This window comes from Perca fluviatilis, chromosome 24, assembly GCF_010015445.1.
Source record: "Perca fluviatilis chromosome 24, GENO_Pfluv_1.0, whole genome shotgun sequence".
Lineage (NCBI taxonomy): Eukaryota > Metazoa > Chordata > Actinopteri > Perciformes > Percidae > Perca > Perca fluviatilis.
In genome coordinates this window covers 20,318,389-20,342,109 of record NC_053135.1, presented here as the reverse complement: position 1 = coordinate 20,342,109, position 23,721 = coordinate 20,318,389, and the positions used below count along the sequence as shown (strand labels likewise).

The following is a 23,721-nucleotide window of genomic DNA, read 5'->3' as shown; positions in this document are numbered from 1 at the left end:
TTTGACACTGCCCCCCACCCCGTCTGCATTATTAATGAGAGCTAATGGCATCGATCAGCTGTTTCTGACCTCTAATCTAATCACAGCAGAGAGATCACATCGCACTGTAAAAACTTCACTAACCCTCCTAACACGGGTGAGTCCACGCGGCTCTGAAAAGGTCTGGCTGAGACTAACGCACCGCGGAGAAAGAAGCCACACGGAGCTCAGTGTTAAATGTTGTGTGGTTTATTACAGAAGAGGAAACATTTACAGTCTTTCCTCCTTTAAACCGCCAGATGTTTCCCTGTTAGCTGTTAGCCGTTAGCGTACTCTTCTTCCTCCCTCATCTTCTTCCTCAGCTGCTCGCCGATATCTGCCAGAGGATTCATTTTGGCCGAGAGTGTCTTCACGGCGCTGCCGAACCGCACGCTCTCCGTTTCTCTGAAACACACACACACACACACACACACACACACACACACACACACACACACACACACACACAGGTTCAGGTGTGCTAAGGAGAGAGTCAACTGTTTCCTACTACTACTAATAATAATAAAAGGTCCAAGCTGCTTACAGGAGTTTGCGTTTCTGGGACTGTTTCATCTGACTGAAGTCTGTGGGCTCCGGCCTCTTCACCGGTCTGGAGGGACAAACACACAAACTAACTTTTTTAATAACAATACAACATTAGATTGTAGCCTCTACAGAGAAAAACCAGAAGACTAAAGTAGTAGAGACAAGACAAACAAAAGAACAGTAAATACAAAAAAAAAATGCATTTCCTGCAGAAAGTGCGTGTGAATGCTGAAAAGATAAAACACCTGATAAAGAAAGGAAATAAAATTGAGGAGGGTCACTTACACTCTGTTCTTCCTGCTCTTGCGGCGAGCAGAGGGGGTGTTGCCGGCGGCGACAGGGGCAATCAGCTGACAGAGTTCTGGCAGCGCGTCGGCCAGTGGCCGCATGTCGCCAACCACGGGCGTCTGCTGGCGCCGCACCGCCGCCAACTGCTGCTCCTTTAACTGTTTGATGGAGCTCATCTCTGGAAACACAGAGAGAGACAGAGAGAGACACAGAGACAGGCAGAGAGAGACAGAGAGACAGACACAGAGAGAGACAGAGAGAGACACACAGAGAGAGACAGAGACAGGCAGAGAGAGACAGAGAGACAGACACAGAGAGAGACAGAGAGAGACAGAGAGAGAGACAGGCAGAGACAGACACAGAGAGACAGAGACAGACACAGAGAGAGACAGAGACAGGCAGACAGAGAGACAGACACAGAGAGAGACAGAGAGAGACACAGAGAGAGACAGAGACAGGCAGAGAGAGACAGAGAGACAGACACAGAGAGAGACAGAGAGAGACACAGAGAGAGATTTTGATTTTTTGAAAACAGCTTTATTTGCCGCTCTATTTCAAGCCTCAATAAATTACATCAGAACACATGTTCAAAATAAATAAACTACATGAGCACATCTCCAAAAGTCAGTTTCTCTTCGGAGACAGAACAGAGAACCTGGTTAAACCCCCAGACCTGCTGGAACAAATTCAGGTCTCCAGCAGCTTTATAAAAGCTAAAGTCCACCAGCAGTCTGGATTTAATTGCATTTACACACACAAGGAGAGCTTCAACATTTAAATCATCCTCCACCTTCCTCCTCCGGCTCACATACATCGCCATCTTGGCCTGACCCAAAACAAAATTCAGAACCTGGCACTTGTGCTTGTGATGGCGACTGTAATTAAAACCACAGACAAAAATCTGTTTGCTGAAAGCTTCTCCACATTTGGTAAAAACAGTTTGTAAAAACAAAATCACAGTAGAAAGATGCTGACACTCAGAAAAACAGTGAAATACAGTCTCTCTCAGTCCACAGAAAGGACATTTGTCCTCAACAGCAGTATGTATAATGGACACAAAAGAGTTCACTGCGAGAATCCCATGAAGGATCCTCCACTGTAAGTCTGCATGTCTTTTAGACAGTGGAGGTTTATAGAGAGCCCTCCAGGTCTAAAACTCGTATTCAGACCAGGGTGACTCCTCCATGGAGTGTCAGTCCGTCCATTCAACTTGGTCTTATTCAATGTCTTCACCATAAGACCATAAAAACCTTTTCCTGAGGCATTCTCCAAAGAGACGGCACGCACCGGCTCTAACAGAGGGCCCCCACAGGCTTTATAATCTGGGAGCAAAACCAGGGAAGGATACGGGTCCTTCTCGTTTGGCAGCAGTGACCCATTACTGAAGGAGTCTAGGAGGGACCATTCATGTCCAGTCAGCTTGTGTCTCCAGTACTCCAAAAGTTGCCCTGTGACCCGGACCGACCTGAGACCAAGTCGAGCAGCCAGATGGACGGGTTCATCCAGCCGAGGACCAGCCAACTCCACCACCTGACCCAGAGTAGAAATCCTGGCAGTGTTCAGCACCCTGGACAGAGATGCTCCTCCCCAGCCAGGATAGTCCAGCACCGTCCCAAACAGCACAGGTTCCTGCAGGAGCCAATGCAGAGAGACTGCCTGCACCGCTCTCTGTCTCCTCAGCAGGTTCCATACAATAAAAACACTTCTATAAAAACCTGGCAGAGACAACGTGCTCACGTTGTTAGTGTCCATTAAAAACAAATTAAAATCCAGGCCGAGTCCGTTAAAACGCTGCAGAATACAGCGGGATAAAGGCCTCCACAAAACGTCTATCGGTCCAGTGAGCATCCTCTGCAAAAACTGGAGGCGGAACGCAGCACCTCTGCTTGCCAGATGGACCAGTCCTTGCCCTCCCTCCTCTTTAGGGAGGAACAGGACGCTCTGTGGGACCCAGTGCATCCGATCCCAAAAAAATCCACCAAAAGCCTCTGTACCTGGGACAGGAGAGAGGCCAGGGGGTCAATGCAGGCCATTCGATGCCACAAGGAAGATGAGCCAAATTATTTAAAACAAGGACGCGGCCTCGGAAGGACATCTTTGGCAGTAGCCACTTCCATCTATTGAGCCGACCTTTAACAGTCTCCAAAACATTGTCCCAATTCTTTTGAACATAGGTCTCATCCCCCAGGAAAACTCCAAGGTACTTCAGTCCTCCCTTTTTCCAGACTAAAGCACCTGGCAGCCTGAGCCGATCCCCCAAACTCTCCCCCACCATCACAGCCTCACTCTTCCCCCAGTTCACTCTTGCAGATGAAATAAAACCAAAACCTTTAAGAATATCTTTTAAAACATCCATATCTCTTTGTGAGTTTATCAAAACAATTAAATCATCTGCATAAACAGAAAACTTAAAAGAGATAGGACACTGAGGGAAACACACACCATTCAACTTGCTCCTTAATTTGTGGAGCAGAGGCTCGAAGGATAATGAAAATAACATTCCTGAGAGAGAGCAGCCCTGCCTCACCCCCCTCTTGATGTTGAAGGGAGCCCCCAGCCCGCCATTTATCTTTAAAAACACTTACCAATGTCACTGTAGAGAACCTGGATCATGGCTATAAAGCCAGGGTTTGAACCCAAAGCAGCCAGGGTCTGCCACAAGTACTGGTGTTCAACCCGGTCAAAAGCCTTCTCCTGGTCTATGGAAATAAGACCAGTTTCAACAGCCAATGAACTAGAGAGGTCCAAAACATCACAAATTAAAGTGACATTGTCACTTATGAGCCTGCCGGGCACACAGTAAGTCTGGTCAGGGTGGATAATGGACGCCATCACCTCCCTCAACCTAAGGGCCAGAGCTTTGGACAGGATTTTATAATCCGTGCACAGCAGCGAGACCGGTCTCCAGTTCTTCAGCTCATTTAGGTCCCCCTTCTTAGGTAGCAGGGTGATGACGGCCCTCCTGCAGCTCAGAGGAAGTCTTCCTTTCAGGAGACTATCGTTCAGCACCTCGAGCAGGACCAAAAAGACTTAAAAAAGTCCACAGTAAGGCCATCCATCCCCGTAGCTTTGCCGCTCTGCAAACTCCCCATAGCTGTGGTCAGCTCCTGCATAGTCAACTCTGCTGCCAGCTGGGAGTTTTCCTCTGGGCTTACCTGAGGGAGACCACTGAAGAAGCTGCTGTACACATCTGGATTATCTGACCACTCACTCTTAAAGAGGTCTCTGTAGAAACTGGCAGCAAACTTCCTGATCTCAGACGAGTCTGAGACGTCAGAACCGCTACCCGTACGTAAAGAATGAATGATCTTCCTTTGTCCATTTTTCTTCTCCAGCCCAAAGAAGAACTTAGATGGAGCATCCATCTGTGAGATGTTCATGAACCTCGACCTGACCAGAGCTCCCTGTGCTGAAACGCTCAGCAGGTTGGCTATAGCCGACTGTTTGGACTTGAGGGAGACTAAATGCCCTCGATCTCCTGTAGAAGCTGCTAAAGACTGCAATTGTTCTACCTGTCTCTCCAGATCCTTCATTGATCGAGACAACTCTCCAGTGACATTACGAGTGAACTGCTGACAAAGTTGTTTTATCTGAACCTTGCCAAAGTGAATGCAGGTAAAAGCAGGCCTGCTCTCGCTGTGGGAAGACCAAAACAACTTAAAAGCAGACTTAAAAGCCTGGTCATTCAAAAGAACTGAGTTAAAATGCCAATAGGCGCTCTTTAAACAATTTTTTTTTATAAAAACAGAGCAGGAGACAAGACAGTGATCAGAAAAACCCACAGGCTGAATAACACACCTTTTAAAGATATTAAAGTGGTGTTTAAAACAATAGAGGCAATCTAATCTAGCCAGGGATAAAACATTGTCTCTTGAGTGACTCCAGGTGTATTGCCTATGGTCACTATTAAAACCCCTCCACAGGTCAGACAGCTCATGTGTTTGCTCTAGCTGTCTGATCCTGTGGGACGATGCAGGATGAGGTTCAGGATGATTCCTATCTAGGGTTGGATCCACCGTACAGTTAAAATCCCCCCCTAAAAACATATAATCATCCCCACAAGCTTCAATGGCATCAGATAAAATGTTTAAAAATGCTACCCTATCCACCCCATTGGTTGGCGCGTAGACATTTAAAGTGATGGTTCGGAGTAATTCACCCTAGGGTCTAACATTGGAAGAGTTAGCGTAGAGTAGCGTTATCAGCTGAATAGCTTAGCGCAGGGGCTAACGGACCCACGTTTGTATCTCGTAAGTTACCCCACTAATAATGCCCGAAATGATACCAAACGTCTACAAGTAGTACAAATAGGTTATGCTCTCATAAAACGATGGATTGGAAAGTTTATAAGTACACCAGAAGTTTATGTAAATAACACTTGCCTGCTGGCTTCTGCTCTCTGCTGTTGTTGTTGCTGCTGTAAGACGAGTGCTTAGGGCCGTCTACAAATTACAACACCGAAAAGAGATGCAACAAAAATATTTATTAATTACATTTTTTTTTTTAAAGTGCTGTAGTATAACTAGCAGGAGACAAGTAATAATTGAGGTAAGTTTGGAGACATTACATTATTTAATCATTGAATTAATAAATATTTTAGTTGTAACTCTTTTCGGTGTAGTAATTTATAGACGGCCCTAAGCACTCGTCTAACTGCAGGTAGCAGCAGCAGCAGCAGAGAGCTGAGGAGAGCAGGCAAGTGTTCATGAACTTCTGGTGTACTTACAAACTTTCCAATCCATTGTTTTATGAGTGCATAACCTATTTGTACTACTTGTAGACATTTGGTATCATTTGGGCATTATTAGTGGGGTAACTTACAAGATACAAACGTGGGTCCGTTAGCCCCTGCGCTAAGCTATTCAGCTGATAACGCTACTCTAGCTAACTCTCCCAATGTTCGACCCAGGTGAAAAAAGCTTCTGGGGGGGGTGTTTGGCTCGAGGTCATGGTGCAAAGGACCCTAGGGTGAATTACTCCGAACCATCACTTTAAAAAAACTAACTTCACCTTTTCATATTGAGCTGTGACCTTCAACAAAACACCTGGCACAATCTCATCCCCATTAAAAGCCCTCCTCCAGTCACATTCAATATCTGAGGTGCTGTGGGTTTCCTGTAAAAACATCACATCCAACTTCCTTATCTCCATGAGCTTAAAAAGAGCAGCTCTTTTAAAATCAGCTCTGGCTCCGTTCAGGTTTAAAATCCCGATGTTAAAATCACACATAGATGGAGAGAGAGGAAAAACAACAGTAGAAATACACGACAGTAAGTATAGAAAGAACACGTTTAACATTCATCATCATCTGTGATGAGTTGTGCTTTCACTTTAACTATAAGTTTCCTGAGACGGAAGATTTCCTGATCTGTGAGCACTTCTTCACCAGACTTTCTGGTGAGAGGCCGAGCTGACTGGATGAACAGCCTGAGATCAGGGAAGTGCTCCTCTACTATGGGCAACCTGGCTCCCTCAGTGCTCTCCAGAAACTTTTTAATATCCGCTGGCAGATAAGGAGTCTGATGAGTGATCAGCTGGTCCTCCTGAGTCATAATAAAATCACTTTCTGACTCTGGCGGAGTGTTTAATACTTTGCTTGTTTTCTTAGCTTTTGAGCGATTTGGCACAGAATCAATCAATTTCCTCTTCTGCGCAATTTTCAGCACTTCCTCATCAGACATCTCCTCATCATCTACCAGCAGATCCACACTCACTGACACAATGTCATTCATCTCTAGGCCTACTGTGTTCACACACACTCATTTGTTTTACTTAGATCAGTGATCTGATTTAGTGTAGGCCTACTCAGTGCCTCATCACCTGAAGTGGAGGGGCCATCAGTCAAGGTGGAAATCACGACCACCAGAGCACCCTGGGCCACCGTTCACGGCAAATCTACCGCCACCGGCAAAAACGCCACCATCGGCGCGGCCACCGGTGCCGGTAGATCCGCCGGTACATCTCCATCAACCACCGGGACGGCGGGAGGCAGCTTCTCAAACTCAGCCGCAGAGGCCTCCGCCTTCGGCATTGTGCCAAACAAAGACACGCCACCAGTTACACCACCACCAACCCACCAAAAAACACGAAACACACCACTAACTAATAAAAATAAATAAAACACATATAAACACACAAAAATAAAGAGAAAATAGAGTAAGATAAACTCACACACGCTGAAACAAATCAGCACACACTACGCTCTCCACACTCAATCCGCCATTCACTCAGAGAGAGAGAGAGAGAGAGAGAGAGAGACAGAGAGAGAGACACAGAGAGACAGAGAGAGACACAGAGACAGAGAGAGACAGACAGAGACAGAGAGAGAGACAGAGAGAGAGACAGAGAGAGACGGAGAAAGAGAGAGAGAGAGACAGAGAGAGACGGAGAAAGAGAGAGAGAGAGACAGAGAGAGAGACACAGAGAGACAGAGATTTTAGAGATTTTTGATTTTTAAAGGAACTTTATTTTATCAATGTTCCATCCTGTTATTTACAAAATAAACTCTTTTCAACAGGCCAATAAAAACGTACATACATAAACACTCAAATGGAGAAGACCTCCCCTACCTTACTGAACAGTTTCTCCAGCAGCAAGAACAACGGCGGCAGGCGCACACACTCACAATAACAACCATTTGTTGCTAACCCCAGGACTAATGACAGACAGGAACTTGTTGACTGCCACTATCCCGTCTAACACTCTCCACTGGAGGTCAGCTACTCGTTTAGTTAATGGTGGTTTGTATAAACTCCTCCACACAGGTTGGACATAGGGGTGGGCGATATATATATCGTTTACGATAATATCGTCGTTGTGTTAACGATGTGTAAATTGACATTATCGAGTATTTAAATTACTTCAAAACACGCATTGGAACCAATTGGAACGCCACATATTCACTCATGTCAACAAAGATGGCGGTGCGCGATTGTGCAGCGGCTGCTAGCTCTCCTGTCGGTGTATATTTATACAAGTACAGCCACACTGAAATAATCAATATAGGACTACGATACAACACAGCCGTTACGAGAGCCTTCCAGGCGGCTCATAACATCCCGGAGGACATAGCCAGACCGGCCGCTCCAGGTTGTTGTCGGCGCTAGCTACCGGCAGGATAAGAAAATAATTCCAGAGGCGGAGCGGAGGACTGCATTTTTGTACAGAATGAATGGAGTACCAACCGCAGGATCGTTGCCCAGCACGTCTCACCTGACCTGGAGCCCTGTCAGTAATATACAGGCCATTTTATTTACCACGAAAACAGCACACTGCCGTCTAAGTAGCCCCTGATGCTAACGTTAGCACAAGTTTGGCTCACTGCTAACCATAGTGAACAAACTGCAGCGCAATCACCTGGAGGGGACTTTTACAAGGCGTCCTTAAAGTCTGTACTCCCCAGCTTTTTTCCAGCATGTAGATTGTGATACTAGAAGGAAGAACACACTAGACCATGTATACTCTAACATCAAGAAAGCACACAGAACTGCTCCTCTCCCTCACCTGGGCCAGTCAGGTCACATCCAACTATAGCTATGTTTCCATCCACACGTTTTTATCCGAATTAAGTGATATCGAATGAAAAATGCCTTATGGAAACAGTAAAATCCGACTGAATTTCATGAATATCGACTCAAATGAAATACGTTCGGTCTCATCAGATTTTCTCTTGATCGATATACGGCTTATGCGATAAACGCTGATGGAAACGTTATTTGCCGAATAAATAATGAATTTAATTTAAGTTTTAGGTCATTTTATGGTTGCAACCCCGCAATAAAACAAAGAAGAAGAAGTTTCAGTTCATTTCCGCCCAGTACTTCCGCTCTGTTTGCACACATGACAGCTGTCAACAAAAACAGATGTAAGCGGACAAACGAGGAGACGAGATACTTTTTTAATTTAACAGAAAAATATAATGACTATTTTAGATAGCAAAAATCTAAGAAACGCCATCATTTATCAGGAGCTCGCGAAGGAAATGACCAACAAAGGTTACGACAGGGACATTCTAAAACGCTTAACGTGAAAAAGCTTAACGTGGTTAATGTATCTAAACAACGATGATCATCACCAGATTTATCATGGTCATATCTTGTCATAAACACTAAATCGAAATCCAACGATTATAGAAGTTATCTCACGTTAATGTTTTCTTCATCATTGCGCCCTATAGGCGAGGAAAAAGCTTTTTGGTTTAATGTACCTAAACAATGATAAATGATTACCTAATTTCTCTCTCATATTGCTCCTCATAACCACTGAAAACTGTCAAAAACTCGAACCCAAAGTCCAATTATTATGGACGTTATCTGACATAAAGCGTTTCTGCTTCACAGCAGGGCAGCGGAGCGGCTGGGGGTTGACTCTCCACGGTTCTCATTGGCTTTATAAGTCCTAATGTGAAAAAGCTTAACATGGTTTAATATACCTAAACAACGATCAATCATCATCAAAAAAATCCTCTCCTATATTGCTCATCATAACCACTTAAAACGGTCAAATTTAACCCAATGTCCAAATATTATGGACGTTATCTGACACTATGATGAAGAAAACATTAACGTGAGATAACTTAATCGTTGGATTTCGATTTAGTTTTTTTGACAGGCTTAAGTGTTCATGACAATATATGACCATGATTCATCTGGTGATGATTGATCGTTGTTTAGATACATTAAACCACGTTAAGCTTCTTCACGTTAAGCGTTTTAGAATGTCCCTTACGACAAGCCGTGGGACGTCCTGCGGAGTAAATGGAAGGCGCTCAAACACACGGCTCAAAAAAGAGAGTTGTCTCGCAGTGGTGCCGGAGGGAAAATAAAAGGCAAGTTCCACCTTTTTGATGAGCTGGATCAGATCCTCGGCCAAAGGCCCATCGTAGCTTAGCTTGGCTTCTAATATTAACAACAACTACTACTTTTGTCTAGCAAAACTTTGTTCGCAAAAGTTTGCTTGAATGTTGGAAACACCTTAAAATGTCTCAAATCAATTCGATAGATTTTGATTAGATTACAGCAGAGGTGAACAACTGAATGTGTACTCAGAGTTCAATGTTCCTATGCTAGTTCACTTAGTATTGGTATAGTATTAGTATTTTGTCTTTGAATAGTTTTTACTTTAATACTTAAATTTAAAGAATTATTTTAAAGAAAATAAATAAGAACTGTTTTCATTCAACATTGTGCCCATTATCATCATCAGTGATTAAGTAACTCAGTCTTTTAAAAACACATTTTTAAAGGATATCGTCTAATTATCGTTATCGTCAAAATCTGAAAAATTATTGAGATATTATTTTTTGTCCATATCGCCGACCCCTAGTTGGACATCAGCCGCCAAACCTAGATGCCCTCGCCACGGTGTGTCAACCGGTTCATGGAGTTTACTCTTATTTAAACACAGCACCATCATTTTATAAAAGGCATTTCCTTTTGCCTCTTTCAGGTCTAAAGTAGGGCTGAACGATTTTTGAAAATAATCTAATTGCGATTTTTTCCCCCAAATATTGCGATTGCGATTCGATATTCGATTATTTATATAAGCTCTTTGTCTTCTGTATTATTCAACAAAGACAAACAATAAATCATTGTATAGTATGAACAACACACGATTACACACTAGACAGTTAAATAAGTAAAAATATAGTGTGTGTGTATGAGTGAGTGAGTGAGTGTATGTGTGTATGTATATATATATATATATATATATATATATATATATATATATATATATATATTAGGGGTGGGAGATATTAGGGGTGGGAGATATTGACAAAAATTAATATATAGATTTTTTTTTCAATATCGATATTCAGACGATATTTTTTAAATCCTTCAAAGACATGTGTGCAAACTGGCAAAGAAGGTCCAGTTGCTGCATTTGACTAGCCTAACGTGGTCCTACTCAGATTCTAGTCAGAATGTGAGTCTGAAACCGCTCCATTGGGCTGTGATTATGGGGCGTGTTTCAACCGAACCAGGAAAAATAATTCCTCTGCATTCATTGGATAGACCTACAACCAATCAGAGCAACAGAACTCAACACTGTGTATCGTCTCCATAGCAACCACTCTTTGCACAATGCATTCGTTCCAGAGCAACGGGGTCTATTGGTCCATTATGTCAATGATTCGTTCTAACTTCTGACTTTTAGACTTTTTTGAAGCTGGATATATCATTTGTTGCGTGTAAATATGAATATGGATAACGTTAGTGATAGTGACATGCTTGCTACAGTCGCATTTCTAGAGATGAATTGGCGAAAACACGTTTTATTTCTCTGATTCACGGCTTTGTTCTAGCGCCGCTGGGCGCTCTCTCTCTTCAGTCTCTCTCTATCTCTCTCCACCATATAACGCTCTCTCTCTCTTCAATCTCTCCACCATATAACGCTACTAAGGCTCCGCTCTGTCTAAAACTCTGCCATTTCGTAAAGCTGTTTGTAACGCAGAAATAAAATGGATTAATGATCATTTTATTCATATAGTTTATATCTGACTTTACCGGCTGACTTCTATATAGGCCGTTGAAACAGGTGAAGCCTCTAAAACCAGTCTCTGTCACTTGAACAGCTGAGTCGCAGCCACACCATCAGCTGGTTTGAGACAGGCCGGTTGAGGATTTTAAAATGAATGTGCTGTCGATATCTTCTATAACAGATGCGATGGTGGAATCTACACATAGACATAATGAATCTAGCTATACATGGCAGCCACCTGTTGTAAACAAATTCAACCCAAGCATTCTTTGGTGACGTGGTTGATTCCGTTACTGTTGATCATCTGTCCGACAATCTGATTGGTTGGACAAAAAATATTGATATTTTTGCAGATTTTGACGATAACGATAATTAGACGATATCCTTTAAAATTGTGTTTTTAAAAGTCTGAGTTACTTAATCACTGATTATAATAATGGGCACAATGTTGAATGAAAACAATTCTTATTTATTTTCTTTAAAATTTAAGTATTCAAGTAAAAACAATTTAAAGACAAAATACGAATACTATACTAATACTAATTGAACTAGTATAGGAACATTGAACTCTGAGTAAACATTCAGTTCTACACCTCTGCTGTAATGTAAATTGTGCAGCATACAAGCAAGATTAAATCCTAATAATAAAGGGCTCTGTTCTGTAACATATTGCACACAACCATGTCCTTATTGGAAGCAGTCCTGGAGATGAGACAGGGCAGTGTCAGGCCAGGTTCTGATAGTCCTTCTACTTGGCTGTATAGTCCTTCTGACCAGGATTTATGCTGGAATCAGAAATAGTTGGATGTGACCTGATTGGCCCAGGTGAGGTAGAGGCGCAGTTCTGTATGCTATGTTAGAGTATACATGGTCTAGTGTGTTCTTCCCTCTAGTAGCACGAGCTGCATGCTGGAAAAAGCTGGGGAGTACAGACTTTAAAGACGCCTTGTAAAAGTCCCCTGCTATAATATGTATCCCCTCCAGGTGATCGCGCTGGAGTTTGTTCATTATGGTAAGCAGTGAGCCAAACTTGTGCTAACGTTAGCATCGGGGGCTACGTAGACGGCAGTGTGCTGTTTTCGTGGTAAATAAAATGGCCTGTATATTACCGACGGGGCTCCAGGTGAGCCGTGCTGGGCAACGATCCTGCGGTTGGTACTCCATTCATTCTGCACAAAAATGCAGTCCTCCGCCTCTGGTCTTGCCGGAGTTATGTTCTCATCCTGCCGGTAGCTAGCTCGGCGTGCTAGATGCGGACAACAACCCACGCAGCGCCCGGTCTGGCTATGTCCTCCGAGATGTTATGAGCCGCCTGGAAGGCTCTCGTAACGGCTGTGTTGTATTGTAGTCCTATATAGATTATTTCAGTGTGGCTGTACTTGTATAAATATACACCGACAGGAGAGCTAGTAGCCGCTGCACAATAGCGCGCCGCCATCTTTGTTGACATGAGTGAATGTGTAGCGTTCCAATGCTGTTTTGAAGTGGTTTTTTCTAAGTAATTTAAATACTCGATAATGCCAATTTGCACATTGTTAACACAACAATGACGATATTATCGTAAACGATATATATCGCCCACCCCATATAAACACACACACGTGTATTTTTTTACAGTGCACAGAGAGGAGCTGCCTCCAGCCCCTCCCACCCATGAAGTTGCGTGCCGTGTGCATGACACCGTCCATAGATATATACACTAGATGTCGCCTGGCTGCTGCTGTTCATTGGAACGAATGCGTCAACAGAGCCGCCATCTTGAAACAGGGGAGTCACTGCTCTTTAATGCATCAGCATCAATGTAGGTAAAGGGCTAACGGAAATAAAATCACCATAAATCCTCAATCTCAAGCGATTTTCTAGTTTTTTTATGTATTTATGATCGAGTCCAGAGAAAAATTAAGCTTTTGATATTAATATAATCTACTTTGTTCAAACTGTAATGCCTAGTGCCTGTAAGCCTAGGTTTAGTAGTCCCATTCTTCCACTTCATACTGCTTCCACTTATGTAAACTTAAGATGAACAATCGAATACAAAACAAAGACTAATTAATGTGTTAATACAAAGAATATTTATTATGATCGGTTCACAGATCTGAGTCCAAACGGAAACTTCACCCTTCTGAACTAAGAGTTTCTGCTTCAAAGTGAAGTTTAAACAGACAGGCTCACTCCTCCACTATTTATTTCTGCATGTATTTATTTATTTAACGATACTTAAAGTCATGTTTCGCCGCCCACAGTCCGAGTCCCACCAGACTCCCTTTAGGAAACCTGTGATTTAAACTTCAGCAGGCTGTGGCAGTCCGCTCCATTCATTCCTGGTTCTGGTTCTCCCGGGCAACCCTTCCCTCCAGCGGGCCCAGCAGTACGGCCCGGGTCTCCAGCTGTGTGGTGTCGGTTTTGGCTCCTAGGAAGCGGGCACTGAGCTCCAGATCCTGCAGCCGCAGACAGTCTCTGCTGCCCCACTGTAGCTTCTCTCCGCCTGCCTGCCGCCGGCAAACTTAGTGGAACTTCACGCCGATATCGACATACAGGTCGTCCTGGACTATGTGTAAGATCCTCCCAATCACCATTCTGTCTTTGGCCGGTCCGATCTGGATCAGCGGGGACCGGCGAAGCTGTGTTCCTGCCCGGGGGAAGAGACGCTGCCGCCAGCCACGGAGCTCTCCGCCTCCCGCTGCCGCCGGAGCTCAGATTGCTGGTCGAAGGCGGCATATATATATATCATAAAACACATTGTCACCTGTTAAATGTTATCCCTTGCTGTTTGTTTTTTTCATTTCCTCTATCGAACATCAATAAGCAGCACAAAAGTCGGCGGGAAAACTTCAGACCCCTGTTCCAAGATGGCGGCGGTTTTGACGCATGCTTAGAACCTCAAGGCGACATCTAGTGTCTATATCTATGGACACCGTCAACGTTGCACTTGCTCAGAGAGGCTACCATTACGTTAGTTGCTAGTGGTCTTGCCGTGGGATTAACTATACTAATAAAACCGTTGAAACACCGCGGCCACGCTGCTGTGAAAGCTCCCCGAACGTCATTTATCAGTCTGATTGTTACCCCTCTCAGTGGCAGCTCCTCCACTCCATATCTTAGCTAACCGCTAACCGGAGCTAACCGCTAATCAGAGCTAATCGTTGTCAACCGAGCCTTCAGTTCTGCGTGCCTGTATCCATTAACTGCATGTATGGACTCGAGCCTGAACAAAACCCTTCATTTTATTAAAATGGGTGTAAAAGTTTTAAACTTCAACTCAGAGTTGTTTGAATGACAGAGATCAGCTCAAGGTACAGCATAGCGTCAGCGTGCCAAGTTGATGCTTTCTCTGCGGAGTGCAGACTGATTTGCTCTCGCGAGTCATGTGACCAAATCGCAGCCTTTGCGATTAGGAAATTGCGTTTTAACATATCGCGATATTATCGCAAATGCAATTAATCGTTCAGCACTAGTCTAAAGTGCAGTGCTTTACATCTAAAAAAAACAACCAACATAGTTATCAAGACTGGGACGGACACAGGGAAGGAATCATCAGATTGAGGTATAATCAGACCAACATTATATTCCTCCAACATTATAGTTTTGTGATCTCACACCCAGAACAGCTGCCAAAGCAGTAGCATTGTTTAGTTTCGGACCAGCAACATCCACCACATTCCCCAGCATGAGCACCCGTGCTCTGCAGAACGCGTCCGAGATGGCAGAACCTGCCCAGCAGGGGTAATCCAACCGTTCTCCGTACACCACCGGTTCCTGTAGCAGCCAGTGTAAGGAGTCACCTTGCACCCGTCTCTCCTTGATCAACAGCTTACACACTGTAAATACGCCACGATAGAAAGGAGGCAACGCCTGGAAACTCAGCTTCCTTACATCCATCAGGAACAGAGAATCTTTTAGTCCAAAACCCTTAAAGTTTTTCAGCACCCAATGGGCGAGAGGTCTCCAGACCAAGTCTTTAGGGCCAAACAGCAGTCTCTGGATGAATTGCAGGCGGAAAGCAGCGCCCCTGCTGGACAAATGAACAAGTCCTTGTCCTCCTTCTTCCTTGGGAAGAAACAGAACAGCCTGGGGAATCCAGTGCAGCTTATCCCAAAAAAAATAATAACTAAAACAGCTTGAATCTTTGCAAGTAAATTACAAGGGGGATCCACACAAGACAGTTTATGCCACAGAGAAGAGGACAGCAGATTGTTAATGAAAAGCGTCCTCCTTCTATAAGACATGCTCGGCAAGAGCCACTTCCATTTCTTTAAACAGCCTTCTATTTTTTCCAGAGCGTTATCCCAGTTTTTTTGCATCACACACTCCTCACCCAAAAACACACCCAAATAAGTTACCCCTCCTTTCTTCCAGGTTAGCCCTCCTGGTAGAGATCTGTAGATTCTGTAACTTGTCTCCCACCACCACAGCTTCACTCTTAGCCCAGTTAACTTTAGCAGAAGAAATATTATTAAAGACACTCACATTCTCTACCAATCTGTCGATATCTGTTTGCTTGTTCAAAACAACCACGACATCGTCTGCATAAGCTGATATTTTAACTGCTGAAGCACACCCAGGAAAATACACACCCAAAAGTTAATTCCTGAGTTTATTGAGCAGAGGCTCAACAGCAAGGGAATAAAGCATCCCCGACAGAGAGCACCCCTGCCGTACCCCTCTCTGTACATTAAAAGGTGTAGCCAAACCACCATTAACCTTTAATATACTCACAATGTCACAGTACAGTACCTGAATCTTAGCTATGAAACCTGGGCTGAAGCCAAAAGCATTGAGCATTTGCCATAAATACTGGTGTTCAACCCGGTCAAAAGCCTTTTCCTGGTCTATGGAAATAAGACCAGTATCCATACCCAGTGAGCTAGAGACGTCCAAAAAATGCCGAACTAGAGTGATATTATCACTCATTAGGCCTGTCACGATAACAAATTTTGCTGGACGATAAATTGTCCCAGAAATTATCGCGATAAACGATAATATTGTCATTCTGAGACCATTTTCATCTAATATAATGATAATGGAATAATAATGCAGTTACACCTTTTCAAAGATCAATAAACTTTTATTTCTAAAGAATATTTAACACTGAAACTGGAAGACATTTTAAATAGCCACAATAAATGAACAAAACAACCAAAAACAATAAATACAATGGATGTAAAAAAAAATTGCACTTCAAAAAATATTAAACATTAGGCTCAGACATAAAGACTGACACATTCCATAACAGACAAAACTGCCAGTTAGGGCCTTTGTAAACAAAAAAGTGCAAAAGATGCCTCAACGGGCCATATGCAAAAAGCTTTTTAAAAAAAAAAGAGTTTCTCCAGCATAAAGTTGTGTTCAAATAAAGCAAAAGTGAATTGCAGTCTATGTCCAGCAAGGACGAGAGAGAGAGATTTTATGGCAGATTCCGAGCAAGAAATACCAACATGTTGACTTTGTGTGGCTTAAGGCAGGATCTCTCAGGAGTAGCAATGTTGCCAGCTGTGCTAAACATTCTCTCTGAGCTGGTGCTTGTTGCACAAATGCACATGTATTTTTGGGCCAACTTGGCCATCAAAGGATATCTTCTTTGATTGTCATGCCACCACATCAAGGGATCACAAGATGCATCAAGTGCATCTTCTTGGAGGAACTTGGTCAGCTCTGCATCAGCCTGCACTCTTTTTGGAAATGCAGCCTGGGCCGAACTCAGATTACGAGCTCTTCTGTTTTGAAGAAGGTCACTCAGCCTCTTCTTCTTGGTGAGTGAGGCAGCAGTAGGTTCATCGTTTCCTCCAGCGGCTTTGCTGCAGCTCTCACCACTGGTACCTTCTCCACTTCCTTCTGGTCCTAAGTCCAGTAGCTCTTGCACAAGCTGATGTTTGACATCATCCAATGCACCTGCCTCCTCCATGCTGCCACGATACCTTGGATCCAAGATGGTGGCCTTTCTTAGGAGGACTTGGATTGCAGGTGAGCTGTATTTTTCAGTCAGTACCCTGCACATGTTTTGTTTAATACTGGCTGTCAGTGCAGTGTCATCAGGGCCTGGAGAGAGAAGGTCGTCTTTAATCAGTTCCAGCAGGCTTAACTGAGGACACTGTGACATATTTTTCCCCTGAGAGGATGTCTGTGAAGTCAGCCAGTGGTTTCATTGCTGCGTTGATGGACTCCAACACAGAAACATCCTGCCAGGTTGGGTTGAGGTGGCTATGTTTTCTGTCTTCAACCAGGACACGTCTTATGGCTGGGAGTTGCTCCAGCACCCTCTCTACCATCTTCTGCTTAGTGCCCCATCGTGTGACAACATCCTGTGTGAAAGATAATATTGTACTCGTTCATTAGTTAGTCTATCAACATTCATTTTTTTTTTTTTTATTTAACTTTTTTTGAACATGAACAACCATCAAAAAGACCAGCGGTCTATCAACATTCTTAAACAAATAGCATGTCCATTATTTATCATTATTAATTTGTATGTTTGTATGTTATATTATATGCCAGTGCATACTAAAAGACTAGATACAAACAGGTTATTCTACAGGCTACTATAAAATAAAAATATTTTATTTTGCAAATTAAACTATCAATGAATTAAACATCACTCACCAGTATTAGACTGTGTTGGGGGAGATTAGCCTCACTCTGTGCCTTCCTCAGGTCTCTCCTCTTAAGCCAGCTCAGGTTGAAAGTGTTGACCAAACCTTTACAGAGTCCTAAGGCACGCGCTGTCTGATCTTTGGTTCTGTCCAGACCATGGGACACAGCAAGATGGAGGTTGTGGCCAAAGCAATTGAGCCATGGCCAGCCAAGACCCCTTATTGCAGCAACAATGTTAGCACCATTGTCTGTAGTGATGCAGACTAGTTTGTGCTCATCCAGTCCCCAGTCTGCTACAGCAGACTTCAGGTTTTCTCCAAGGGTGTCAGCAGTATGGTTATCTGGGACATATCTGGTCTCTAAACACTTGGAGTGCAGGCTCCAGTCAGCAGTTATGTAGTGTATAGTCAAGCTCATATAGGGGGTCATGTTTGAACTTGACCACATATCCGTAGTGGCAGAGTAAAATTGGATGTCTTTGATCTCCTGTAGTATGTCATCTTTTACGCTGTTGTACAGTTGTGGAATTGCAGTTTGTGACACGTATGTTCTTCCAGGCAACTCGTACTGGCAGTCAAATGTTTGCAGCATTCGTCGAAATGCCGGCTTTTCGACGATACTAAAGGGCAGCATCTCTTTAGCAATTAAGCGAACTACACTGTCAGTGAGTGCACACCATTTTGCACTGTTTGTACTTTGTTTGTCGTTACACTACGCCCCAGTGATTGTGTACTGTCGGGAAGCGCGGACGGCCGCCGTCCGTTGTTGTAGTTTTTTTTCCCAGCTGGGAAAACTGCACCGGGTGATTGTGTTTTAGGTGCATATGCATGTTTGTTGTGTTACCGCTTTTAGTTGCTACTGTTTTACAACAAATGCGACATACCGGCTCGTTCAGGTTAAGTGGTTCACCACGGTCATCCGGTTGGAATCCGAAGTGCTCCCACACTGCAGCTGTCGCGTTTGGCTTTGAAACCAATTCCATCTTTTTCTTTTTGTATTCCTCCAACTCACAACTAGCGTATTCTCTCTCTCTTTCCGCAAGCAGTCCCGCCTTCCCACACAAACTCCATGCGACTGACAAGCTCCGCCCCCCCACACAAAGACCATGCAACTGACAAGAAGGCTCACTCCTCCTACGCTAAGGAACCAAGAGTGGTCATCCAGTCTCTTTGGTAGAGAGAGATGAGGAAAACAAACAAGCATGCAAATGGCAATTATCGCGGCCGGAAAAATTATCGAGCTCATTTTTTTTTATCGTGCGATAACTCGATTTATTGACTATCGCGACAGGCCTATCACTCATTAACCTGCCGGGCACACAGTAAGTCTGGTCGACATGAACCACTTTACCCATTGCCTCCCGAAGCCGAGAAGCAAGAGCATTGGACAAGATCTTATAGTCGCCACACAGCAGAGAAACAGGTCTCCAGTTCTTTAATTCCTGTAAATCTCCTTTCTTTGGCAGCAGGTTAATGACTGCCCTTCTGCAGCTCAGCGGCAGAACGTCCTCTGCTCAAGCTGTCCTGAAACACCTCCAGCAGATCTTCTCCAATCACGGGCCAGAAGGTCTAGTAGAAATCTACAGGCAGCCCGTCGATGCCTGGTGCCTAACCGTTCTCCAGACTCATCAGAGCAACATGCAGCTCATTTAGGGACAGTAGATCTTCCAGCACAGTGTTGTTGTCAGCACCCATCTGAGCAAGCCCAGCATAGAAAGACGCAGCTGACTCAGCATCTTCCACATACTCCTCTTTGAACAGGTCTTTGTAGAACGAGGTGGCATATCTCCTGATCTCAGGGGTTCCCGTGATTGTAACTCCATTTTCAGAGCGTAGCGAGTGGATGATCATTCTTTGACCATTCTTACGCTCCAGACCAAATAAAAACTGCGAGGGGGCATCCATCTGGGAAGCATTCATGAAGCGGCAGCGGACCAGAGCCCCCTGTGCTGTAATGCCCAACAGGTTGGCTAAAGCAGCCTTTTTGACTTTAAAAGGAACCCCGACTAGTACGACATGTTGGCCTTATAAGATTAACGTGGGCGTCAGTTATAAAAAGGTGGTAAAAAAACACTCCAAATGTTTTGGTTTTTGTAAAAAAAAAAAATGCAGAAAGTCCGTTCCCTCGTAGGCTGCCATGGTTATTTAAGTCTAAAACGCATTCTGGGGTAATGACGTGTATAGGTTGTACCCCAACGTACCGGCTATTGACAGTACAGTAACAGCGAGATGAACACGTCTGCCGTTGTGCCTTTTCAGTTTGAACCCGAGCACACCGTAGGCTTACATCAGGAGAATAACGCGCAAGACGGTAGGCCTGCTCAAGAGTTACATGAAAATGAAGACTATCAGAGTTGGGGCAAAACCGATGGTGTCTGTGCGGCAACTGTTTGCCAATGCCAAGCGAGAACTTTGTATTCACGTTAACCACAGCATGACAACCTTTGAGTCTATCTAACGTTTATAGAAGCAGAAAAGTACATAAATCCCAGTTTAAGGATTTAAGTAGCTGGTTAGTGTGAGTGCTAGCTAACACAATATCAAGTCAACTAGCTGACAGTTGCCAAAGAAACATTACAGTTAATGCTAGCTGTCCTCATGTTGGCTAACGTTTATCAACCATAGAAATGTAAGATCGAGACAAACTAACGTGATCTTAACTGTCAGGGGCACTAAGATAACTCGATCTTTAGCAAATATGTGTGCATCTTAGAAGTTGGATCTTCAGTAGCTAAATCCCTGTCACATGGATTACTAGCTAGCTCCGAAACCCTAGCTAGCTAACGCTAAACATTTTGAATGTGGTGTGTGCGACTGTGAGACATAGCTCCTCCTAGCTTGGCTCACTCAAACAGCCCAACACAGAACTTCAAGTTGTACCTTAGCCAACAGATAGCTAATGACATTAAGCTAACGGTGGAGTGAAAATCCTAAAACCTTAAAATAACACCTTAATATAAGACACTTATACACTGGGGTCGTGTCATTTTTATATAAATTGGACGGCACAAACACGGTCGTAAAAAGTAGCTACAGGTTGATGGAGGCTGACAAGGGCAGCCCATAACACATCTCGATTGATGGAAACTGCATTTAAGTTTTCATGTGCTGTGATACACGGAGTATCTCTAAATATAATCAAAGCAACTTATATGTTTTACTGTATATTCTCATAAAGCAGACGACGGTGGTAGATGATTATGAAATTATTAATACTGATAATACGATTATATACAAACACTTGTTCTCGCTTGGCACTGGCAAGCAGTTGCCACACAGACACCATCGGTTTTGCCCCACTCTCGCTTCCTCAACTCTCTTTAGTCTTCATTTTCATGTAACTCTTGAGCAGGCCTACCGTCTTGCGCGTTATTCTCCTGATGTAAGCCTACGGTGTGCTCGGGTTCAAACTGAAAAGGCACAACGGCAGATGTGTTCATCTCGCTGTTACTGTACTGTCAATAGCCGGGACGTTGGGGTACAACCTATACACGTCATTACCCCAGAATGCATTGAGACGTAAATAACCATGGCAGCCTACGAGGGAACGGACTTTTTAAGAAAAACCAAAACATTTGGAGTGTTTTTGTACCACCTTTTGATAGCTGACACCCACGTTAATCTTATAAGGCCAACATGTCGTACTAGTCGGGGTTCCTTTTAAGAGCTTCAACATGCCCTTGATTTCCTGTGGAATCCACCAAATCCTGTAATTCCACTACTTCAATCTCTAGGTCGTGAAGAGACCTGGTAATGTGCTTGGTGACATTGCAAGTATATTGCTGACAAAAAAGTTTCACCTGAACCTTTCCAATATCCCACCACTGCAACGATGGAAAACTGGACTTTTGACTCCGGTGTATACACCACATACACTCAAACCCCTCTTTAAAAGAGCTATCATTTAAAAGTCCAGTATTAAAGTGCCAATATGTACTGGACAAGACAATGGTCAGTAAAACCAAAAGGAGTAATTACACACTGTTTAAACACACCAAAATGGTGCTTAAAACAATCAAACTGATGCTGTCTCTGGAATGACTCCAGGTGTACTGCCTGTCGTTGATGTGAAAACCTCTCCACACATCCTTCAGCTCACAGCTCTCCATCAGACGCCTGAGTCTGGCCGAGGAAGCAGGATGAGGCTCCAGGTGATTACGATCTACACTGGGATTCTCTGTGCAGTTAAAATCACCTCCCAAAAAAAAAAGGTCATCAGTACAATCCTGAATGACGTCATTCGTTCAATGGCCGAAACTGGAGCATACACATTTACAAAAATAAGTTTAACATGTTCATACTGAACGTTAATTTTTATAATGTGCCCACACAAGATCTCCTCCACACTAAAGGAGCAGGGACGAAAGCCCTTAGAGAAGAGCACCCCGACCCCCCCACTGTTAGAGGCTTTATGGCTGAGAATAACCTCCCCCGGCCACTGCTTCTTCCACTCACTCTCATTCTCCACATCACTGTGAGTCTCCTGCACAAAAATAACATCACGTTTTTTTTAACTCCATCAATTTAAACAGAGAAGCTCATTTTACATCACTTCTTGCTCCATTATGTTTAAGGAACCAATTTTTAAATGCGCCATTAAAAAGAAAAGAGCGAAAAGACACACAAGTATGTGGAGAAACATATTATACTTAGTCATCATCCTCAATAAGCTGAGCTCTGACTTTAGTTACAAGTTTCTTGAGTCGGTAAATCTTTTGGATAGTGAACCCCTCGCCATCTTTCCTCAACCACGCCACAGACCTGATAAACCCTCTCAGATCAGGGAAAAACTGCTCCGTCTTAAACGCCTTGATGATGAAGCACTCAGCCTGTAAACACTGGGCTGGATGTGAGAAAGCTCAGATTTCGTAGTGTTTCCCGTCTGATTCCTGAGAGTGTGATCCGTGGAGCCGCTCTCGGCTTTCAGTAGCCGTTACCTCCTAATTATAATTACCAGCTGGACAGGAAACGGCTCGTGTTACCCAGCAGCCATTGATTGGCTGCGCGGCGGCTTCGGTTTCTGATGATGATGATGATGATGAATTACACAGAGACACAAAGATGGACCCAAAACTCAGAGACTCGCTCCTTTATAGCAACATTAACTCTTTCTGCAACAGATACCCATGAAATGTAGAGAAAAGCAACAAAAAAAGTCCAAATCAAAGCTTTAAAAGGCTTGTAAAAAGGGCCCAACAGTCAGGGACGTGCTCGTTAAGAACAATCAACTCTTTTTTCAACAGATGAAGATAAAAACCTAGTAAATGGCATCAAAAAAGTCCAAAACAAAGCCTCAAATCATTGAAAAAAGGGACCAAAACGTCAATAAAGGGCCAAAAATGTAGGAAACAAATGGCATAAATGTCAAAGAAAGCATCAGAAAGCTCTGAAAACTGATACAAAAATGCAGAAAAGAGTCCAAAAATGTGGACAAAAAAATGCTCAAAACATAAAAAAAATTTTTTTATTACTATTGTTTTCAACTCACTGTTGAGCCATCTGTCTCTCCTCTCCTTCATCTTCTCTTTCTTTGTCTTAACTTTCTTCTCTTCTGGACCTGAGAACAAACACAGGTACACAACATGAACCTGGAGCTGGAGGAGACTAACACAAAGAAATGGATTCAAAGATACAGACAGACAGACAGACAGACAGACAGACAGAGAGACACACAGACAGAGAGACAGACAAACAAACAGACAGACAGGGAGACAGACAGACATTGAGACAGACAGAAAGAGAGAGAGAGAGAGAGAGAGAGACAGACAGACAGACACAGAGAGACATACAGACAGACAGAGGC

The 23,721-nt window shown here is 43.6% G+C and overlaps 2 protein-coding genes across 2 annotated transcripts in view; both read right to left on the bottom strand.

The window, feature by feature from the left end:
• Positions 1-206: 206 nt before the first annotated feature.
• fam207a (family with sequence similarity 207 member A) overlaps positions 207-23,721 on the bottom strand; it is a 29,380-nt gene continuing 5,865 nt past the window's right edge. The window contains exons 3-6 of the mRNA XM_039793633.1: positions 23,407-23,475; positions 850-1,030; positions 563-628; positions 207-423 (exon numbers count right to left, since the gene is read on the bottom strand). Of these exons, the coding sequence (XP_039649567.1) occupies positions 297-423; positions 563-628; positions 850-1,030; positions 23,407-23,475 (443 nt within the window). The 3' untranslated portion in view covers positions 207-296. The remainder of the gene's footprint in view (positions 424-562; positions 629-849; positions 1,031-23,406; positions 23,476-23,721) is intronic.
• Positions 16,488-18,618, bottom strand: LOC120554617 (E3 SUMO-protein ligase ZBED1-like). Its single transcript, XM_039793632.1, has 2 exons — positions 17,929-18,618; positions 16,488-17,630 (listed from the first exon to the last, which is right to left on the bottom strand). The coding sequence occupies exons 1-2, from the start codon at positions 18,550-18,552 to the stop codon at positions 17,388-17,390; spliced, it is 867 nt and encodes a 288-aa protein (XP_039649566.1). The 5' UTR covers positions 18,553-18,618; the 3' UTR covers positions 16,488-17,387.

What these genes read in the sequence shown, in the direction of transcription:
- LOC120554617 (XM_039793632.1), bottom strand. Translation starts at nt 18,552, where the DNA reads ATGCTGCCCTTTAGTATCGTCGAAAAGCCGGCATTTCGACGAATGCTG. An exon ending in CCCAACACAGTCTAATACTG is followed by an intron (nt 17,631 to 17,928) that starts GTGAGTGATGTT and finishes TCTTTCACACAG; the next exon opens with GATGTTGTCACACGATGGGG.